At 39.1% G+C, this 8,370-nt stretch overlaps 1 protein-coding gene across 1 annotated transcript in view; it reads right to left on the reverse strand.

Moving 5' to 3' along the window:
- COL14A1 (collagen, type XIV, alpha 1) overlaps window positions 1-7,972 on the reverse strand; it is a 120,892-nt gene extending 112,920 nt beyond the window's left edge. The window contains exons 1-3 of the mRNA XM_010281865.1: window positions 7,885-7,972; window positions 2,114-2,230; window positions 860-1,003 (exon numbers count right to left, since the gene is read on the reverse strand). Of these exons, the coding sequence (XP_010280167.1) occupies window positions 860-1,003; window positions 2,114-2,230; window positions 7,885-7,972 (349 nt within the window). The remainder of the gene's footprint in view (window positions 1-859; window positions 1,004-2,113; window positions 2,231-7,884) is intronic.
- Window positions 7,973-8,370: the final 398 nt, after the last annotated feature.

The raw sequence follows: 8,370 nt of genomic DNA on the forward strand, positions 1-8,370 counted from the left end.
TAGAACTTTAAGTAGTAAACACACAGTTGCAGTGATGAAAAGCTAGAAAAACTTTGACACACACCACATCAAGCAGTCAGCATATTTTATCTTGTGCTGGTTCTAAGAGAAAGGTGGATTAGCAATGACAGTGAGAAATATTCAGTGTCAAGGGAACTCAGTAGGCTTTCAACTGTACTGCCAGACTGTCACATTTTTGTCTTTATCAACCAAATCTCCACTGATCATATTTAACTGAACTGCTTAAGATGCAGATCAAGACAAATCAGCTAAGACATATATATCACTATGATGTAGACATTAAGAGTATGTGTAGGTCAGATAAAAAAAGTCTTAAGCATAATATGTAAACATATTTGACAGCTGAAGACCAGTAAGAATTTAGCCTTTCATAGTATCATTGAACTAGCAACTAGTTGCCAGTTGGCACAGCTGTAAGAATGTAAGAATGTTTTTATTAATAAAAGGTTGGACATAACCAACCAAGGTATTAATAAAAAGTTGGACAAAGGGAAGGAAGTTTTTAAGTATCAGAATATAGCACTTCCCTTCTTGTTTCTGCTCACTGAAGATTCTTTTCCACGTGATACTGGCTAATTTCATAATGAGGAGGAAAGGGATTCCAAACCAATGGAAACAAAGATAGTCCAAAGAAAGAACCTCGGGTGCAAGAGTGACTGAATCAACTCAGGACTCCAGCTCTCCAGGTACCAGTTAAAATCTGTGGCTCTGATTAGCCTTCTACCACAGAAGAAACTGTTTTTCCATTGCTCCCCTTGGTGTCAGACTTCGTTACAATTTCATAAGTGACATTAAATATCTGTTAAATTCTGCATGTCAGGCATAAAAAGACACATACTTCTGAACTGGCCTTGTGCTGGCTTACTCTCCTTGTCTTCACTGAATGCAATGATCTGAAGGGCATAGTTTTGATCTGGAATAAGACCTTGAATAATTGCTTTGGTTGCGGTGTTCTGAAGAATTAACTGATTGGTTTTTCCACCTGTAAGAAAACAGACAACAAAAGCCCACAAATACATAATTTTATTTGCTTTTCTTATAGCACTGTAAATGTAATGACTTAAAACTACCTCAAGCTCTACAATGACCCAAGAGTTCCCACTTTTGGGACTATCTATACAGCCAGGACAGAGGGCATCCCAGAAAAGCAAGAGGTCAGGCAGCCTGACCAAAGACACGGATCAGTTTTCTTAGATAGAAACACTCCAAGATCAACTAGTCAGTGTTTGTAGTTGGGCCTCATGGAATACCCATGGTGTCCAGCAAATTATTAATTAAGAAAAAACCAAACATTTGACAAAAAGCTGTCAAGTTTGGTAACATGATACCCACAGACTTCCACACTGCTCCGTGACTGGCTGCCAGTTCTGACCCCATCGTACCCACATCATCTCTGAATACCCTCTTTGACCACTTCCTTTGGGCAAGGAAGTTCTCATGTATAAATACAAATATTAAACATTTCTATGTGTACATAAAGATTGTATACAAATATGTATTTTAGCTGTATGTTAAAAGTGTACCTATATATCTAAATTTAAATATGTACAGAAGTAGTACCTCTACACAGGTAGCCTGTGTAGAGCCACTATGTTGCCTATCTTTACATTTCAAGTTTTCATTAAAAAAAAAAAATCTAAAAGTTTGTTGGTTTTTGTTGTTTTATTTTTAAGACTGGTCATTTCTGGGGAGCTCACTATGGAAGAAGGCCCAGGGAGAGCTACCCCAAAGCTTTGACAGAAATAGGGTTCCTATGTTCTCCCTTGAACACTTCCTAGACTTCCTTACTCCCCACTGGAAGAAAGGTAAAGACAGATGATCAGTGGCAATTCCCAAGGACTACATATGAAGCATAACTACCATAACACCACCCACTTCTACCACCTTCAATAAACATCCCTTATTCTATGCCTATGACCACCCTCTGGTGCGATCAATTTCTCTCGTCTGTTGATCAGCCAATAACTCCATTGTTCACAGCTTGCTGACAGTTCCTTAGTCCTGAAGGACGACACTAGCCTCTGAAAAGCCGTTCAGCCTTAGGAAGACAGTCCTTTCACCTTAAAAGAGAACATACAGACTTTTGTTTTACCTGAACTTGGAGTGACAAGAAGCTTATATCCAGTGAATTGCCCTTTGGGGGCTTTCCAAGAGATCTGTACACTGTCAGGACTGACTACATTATATCTTAGTCTTGTTGGTGGGGACACTGCAAGTGGGGAAAGAAAACAACATTTTAAATTCAAATAGAAGACAACAACCGATTTTAAACAAACATAAAAATAAACACATATAGGAAGACAACACAAAATTTTAATGATAAAGGATGCAAGTTATTCAAAATGTCACATACATCAGTTTATTAGTTGGTCAAATGACATCCCCAGGTGCACTACTTCCCTCAGACATACCTTTTATTTATCTCTTTATAAAAAACAAACTAACAACCTAACAGCAGAGGACAGAAGGACATACAGTGTTAGATGTTAAGACTCTAGTTTAGCAGGCAAAGCTTGTAATAAAAATGCTCTTTGTTAATATATGGAAATTAAAATTGCTCTCCTTGCTTACACTGACAATATGTATTACCTCGCATTCCCGTGGGCGTCTCCCCACATTTAAGGTCACTCAGGGCCAAATTTTCAAAGCCTTGTGAAGACACAATAAACCAAGAGGAGACAGGCATGCAAAAAGCAGAGGGAACATTAGCTGCCCAATTTGCAAACCTGGCCTAAGCAGCACACAGACTTGCCCAGTTGCATGCACTGCTTCGGTCTCATCAAGACTAGCAGGCATGCACAGGCTAGTCAAGATTTAGACAGGGGCAATCTGGATTGTAAACAAATCTGGCTTCTATTTATATTGTGCCATCACCTAGGTTTCAAATAGAAGCAGCAAGTGAAATGAATAAAAGCATGAAATGATTGAGAAAGAAGTGATATTTCAGTGAAGCAACGCACAGAGGAACAAATGGAAAAATCCACCCTACGTTGTTACTACAATGCCAGTAACTTCACGTCTATGCACATGAACTAGTTTTTCACAAGCTTTGCATCCCTCCACTCAGGCAAGCTCCACTGATACTGGACCACACTCTACATAGCATTTTTGCTCTGCTTCAGGGAGCCACATCCCTCCTTCACAGCAAGCAACTGAAACAGAGCTTCCAGCTGTGCAGCCTGTGGTATCCAAGGCTGCCAATAAGGGGAAATCTTCATACATTTCAATAGGGTTTGGCTCACAGAACTAACTGATCTAGAGGGAAAGGCAGCCAGGGAAGCTACCCAGAGGCTGAGCAAGAGAAAGGCCTGGAAAAGCTTAACAAACTCGTCCACCAACCTTACCCCTCCTTGCACTACCTCCACAGCCCTCTGAACTTTCTCCTTCATTTTCCAAACCCTTGGTGTCTCTGCCACTGCCACTTTTAAAGTTTCTGTTAGTAAGTCTAAGAAACAAGGTAAATTATCTGAAGGGAATGAAGTGGCAATTTCTATTCCCCAGGGCCCAAGAAAGCTCTTCATTGACTAGGTCCATGCCCACAGTTTGTTGGTCCGCTGGATACAATAAACCAATAGTTCTCATGATATTTCTGAGATTTAAGGATTACAGCATATGGAGCATCTGAGTCAACAGGCAGAATGTGCTAGCCAACAGTCTCTGGCCTCTCCATTTGTCCTGCTACAGTTAGTGCGGCTCTGGCACTAGCAGCAGCCAAAGACCTGTCCTGAACTGATTACTTTTTCCTATGTGCTTTTTCCAACAGCTTGGGGGAAGAAAGAAGAAGAAAAGAGGCAGGCTGTAGTTTTTTGAGATTTGGGGTGGTGTTTTTTTCATGTCATCTACCATTAAAAATGTTTTGGGTCTTAGAATTAGAAATCTGGAGGTTTAACCCAAGAGATTTATTCCCTTGCATCCAGCCTTTCAAACCATAAGTGAAAGTTTTGCCAGACCAAAGGCAGGTTCTGCAGTTCTCTGTCTTGAGGAACTTAACACCAGAACACAGAAAAGAGTGCACATAAGCACCAAGAAGAGCTTAGTAACACCTCCACATTCTCAAAGACTTCAGAGAACACGCTCAAGAAGAGAGGCGAGGGGACAGAAAGAGCAGGTAGCACACCAATTCCACACACTCAAAACTGTTCTGATCTGCAGCACTGGGCTTACACCCAAACAGTGCGTTTCCCCAGTCGCTGGGCACAATCTTGTCAGACCTTGTCTTCAGACTGCCTGTCACCTCCCTGAAGTTTAAAGAAAGAGAGGCTGCAAGCAAGAGCAAATGCTGCAAATACAAAATCAGTTCTTTGAAAATTTGGCCCTCATATTGCAAAATGTTTTGCTGGGCAGGTTTTTGCAAGAACATTCAGCATGCTATAATTGTAATAAAATGACAGAGACTATGGCAACAAAGTTTTGAAAGCCAAGTAGACTGTAGTTATGGATTACAGCTTTGAATTCATTCTCAAGAATTCTCTTTAAGCTATACATAAATCACAATGAGTTGGGGCTGAATGAATTAAGAGTGACAAATCATATCTAGAAGTTTGCAACATATGCAACTCCTTTTATTATTTATTTTGCCTAAGGAATAGCAAAAACTTTTGAACAATGACAGTATGCAAGTGTAAAAATGCTGCACATTTTGCCAGGATTAAGTGCTAAATTTGTATGGGGATTAAAAGGCAGAGCAGAGAGCAACAAAGTAACACCAAGGACTGACAAAAAAAGTCTTAGAATTTCAGAGTTTGTTTTCTCTGCCATCTTCTTCCTTCCCCTGTCATCTCATTCCATCCTACTTTCAACTTAACAGTTTATGAAAGCACCTTCTAACAAAGAAGCATAGTTCTGGCTTAAGTGCTATTAGCCATCACCAAACCAGGTAAATTTGGGGAGCCCCTAAAAACAATCACAGATCTTACAAGCAAAGAAGGACACAATCACCAAAAGTTTTTCTGTTTACTACAGAGTTACAATGTGAAAGACTAGAAAAGTTGTGCCAGAATAGTCTTTACATAACTAGTCATTTTTCACTAGGTACTTTTTGTATCAAAGGTGGCAGTGCAGGGGAACGGCCATTCCCACGCAGCAATTAGCCGTAAGGAAGAACAGAATTATTCACCAGACAGATACTCAACTGTGTCTTAGTTGTGCAAAGACTAATGTTCTGGCATAGAAAAGTACATATAGCTACGGAAGTTAAAAATCTAACACTTGAACAGACAACAAAATATTGATGGGAATTACTACACATTCACCAACCTGAAGAGGATATCTTTATTTCTTTGGACCTTTATTGTCTGTGGAACAAAATCTCACTTCTTGCAGAAAGGGAAAAAAATTAATCCAAGCTGAGTCAGTTAACTGATAAAAATCAGTAGCTAGAGCTTGTTAAGTGGTTTTACAGGAATGCAAAAGTGAATGGCCGTCAGCAACATTAGAGCAGTCACCCAAAAGAAAACTACAGACAAGTTCAAGGCTTTGGTTTATGCCACTTGATAAATTAGCACTCCAAATACATGACTCTGGTGGACAACTAGGGAAAGAGTGTTTTGAACTATTCAGCATCTTAATGGAAAGGAAAAATACCATAAACCGCATATGTGCGGCTCTCTAAGACGTCCAATACTCTAAGACTGGTTACTAACTAAACCTTGTGGCTTCCAGTTTACTTTTGTCATAAGAATTGAACAAGTTAAATGCACTGCAATTACAGTAGTAACACATGGAAATCATTGCTACACAACAAAAAGTTTCCATCTTTAAATACAGAAGGAAAATTCTTCAAGCAAGTTACTTTATGAATAAATGGAAAATTCTGAAGTATTTTTCTTGCCCAACACTATTTTTGTGTACCATAGAAGAACATAAGTAGACAAAATCTGGATTTTTTTGTTGCTGCTGTTTAAGTGACATTATGCTGAATGAGGAATAAACAGCAGTGATGAAAGAATAATTGTTTGAGTAAAAACTGAATGGCACTATGTGGTTTATAAGGCATTCAGGCAATAAATGAGCTAAAACCATGTAGCTCAACACAGATAATTCGTCAGTTGAAGGAATAAGTTGTAGCTTCAGGCATGTTGACTTCAGTCTCCTGAACATATTCTCCTTTCCAAGAAGTCACATTATACACCTTTACCTCAGCATCTTTGCCAAAGGAAAGAAACAGAAGCTGGAACTAATGCCAGCTCTTCCTACACCTTGGCAGAGTGTACAGTTTCTTAAAACAGACAAACATACTGTCAATGCTGTATTAAATTGTAAATAGTCAGTCAGCTGCATGAAGAGTTTACTGATAAGGGTGGCAACCTTGAGAAACGAAAGGATTTGAGAAACATCTTATTACTTTAAGCGTAGAAGAAATATTTTTATTCTGCAAACATGGAATAGAGACTTCATATCACCTCATTCAATAACATACCAGTCATTTTGGGCCAAGGCAATAGCCCACTTAGCTTAGTATCATACTGCTGACAGCATTCAGCAGCTGATGCTTGCTGAAAGAGAATTGTTCTTTATTCATCAAGTACACCAACTACAGCTTCTGCTGGTGTGATGATTGTGGAAAAAAAACCTCTCTCTGACCTTCATTTCATTGTATTAATACTTTGAGAGTTTTCTCCCTTACATATGACCGATTAAATCGAAGTTAAAAAAAAAAAATAGAGTGGGCGGAAGAGTATGGTTTTCCAAGCTGAAGGAATTTTACAAAACTTTCTGGAGATGGATCTCAATCCCCAATCCTGTTTTGCAAATCTTAACCATATGTATTAGGATTGAAATACACAGAGAGAGGACTAACCATATGCTTTGCTTTATTGGCTCATTAAGTCACAAACATTCCGGACCTCGTTTCTGACCAGAATTGATGCGTTGAACATTGGGAACATGTATTTCTTCATTCACCTCACATCACCCACATTAAATATTACTGCTTACACGTGTTCCTAAGTTCTAGGAGAGGCTTGTAAAACACTCACAGATTCCCAAACATCCAAGATGGTATGCTTCCCCAGCACCCGAGTGCCATGCCAACTGGACGGCGCTGCTACTTGCATTTACCAGAAATTGGAAAGCCTCAGGTTGCCACCAGTCTCTGAATGTGCTCATGAATAATGCATTATGCAAGACACTTTAAAAGACCCCCAGGTCAAATTCTGCTCCCAGTTATGCCTGTGCAGTCTCATATCAAAGGGATTACATAAATATGAAGTTGAGAGAAACGTCTTTCTTTAGAAATCATAAAAACTCATTGGCATCCTTCCTTCCTTCTTCCCCAAGCAATAGGATAAATTTCCTCTAGAAGTCAAATCACTGCCAATGCAATCCAACAAGTATTTAAGCCTAACAATCTCAGCAGTTCTTTTAGCACCCACAAAGGACATTTGGAAAAAAAAAGAAGGTGCAGAGGTAGTCTGTGACATTTAACAGTCCTATGCAATACTGAATGATGTAAGTGTTACAACAGCTACTGTTCCAACAAAGAAAAAAGTACATATTCCATACAAGCTTAATATCATAGTTGGTCTTTCAAACTTACTTGGTTATGTAGAGGACGGTCACAGCAATTTTTGATCAGTACTTTCATGTAAATAAGAGTTTAAAAAAAAAGTTCCATATAACTAACTTTGAAGCACCTGAATTTGCAAAAAGATTTATGCTATTTGAGATACTAGGTTCAAAGAGCACACATGAATACGTAGTTCTACCCCCTCCCCGCCCCAAGATCAGCAGCAAAACTCCTGCTTCATTTCAGTAGTACTGATCCACTTCCGACTAAAAGGGAAGTAACGCTTGCATTTGGAATACGAAAGTCTATTTCTGCACATCAGAGTGAAAAACTCCATCTTCTTATTTGTGACTTACCTTGGCTCTGGGCATCACTGATGAAGAAAGCTGTGACAGCTAAGAATGCCAGGAGGAAACAGCTCTGTATCTCATACCGACAAAGCATCTTCTTCCCCTCAATACACACAGTATCAGCAGGTCTGAAAACACAGAAACAAAAAAAAAAAGATTCATTAAACCTGCAAAGATAAGGCATCCACTTTAATGAAAAGTATGGGCAAAATCTGGATTCCGTTAAAAAAAATTAGGAATTTGCCATAGACATCAGCGGAGCCAAGACTTCAGCCTAACAGAAAGAGACAAAGAACCCCATTTGGGTCACGCAACAGTTCTGAAAATTGAGTCCATGTAAAGAGAAAATTTATATATTTTGCTACGCATACATGAGTATTGGAAGTAAGTAGTTTGCTATGCATAACAAGGTAAAATGGGTATCTCTATACAACGCAGCATTGCAAGCACTTGTCAAGAGAACTCTGAAGCTCTCAATAACGAAGTAGGACT

The sequence above is a fragment of the Phaethon lepturus genome, unplaced genomic scaffold, assembly GCF_000687285.1.
Source record: "Phaethon lepturus isolate BGI_N335 unplaced genomic scaffold, ASM68728v1 scaffold8872, whole genome shotgun sequence".
NCBI lineage: Eukaryota > Metazoa > Chordata > Aves > Phaethontiformes > Phaethontidae > Phaethon > Phaethon lepturus.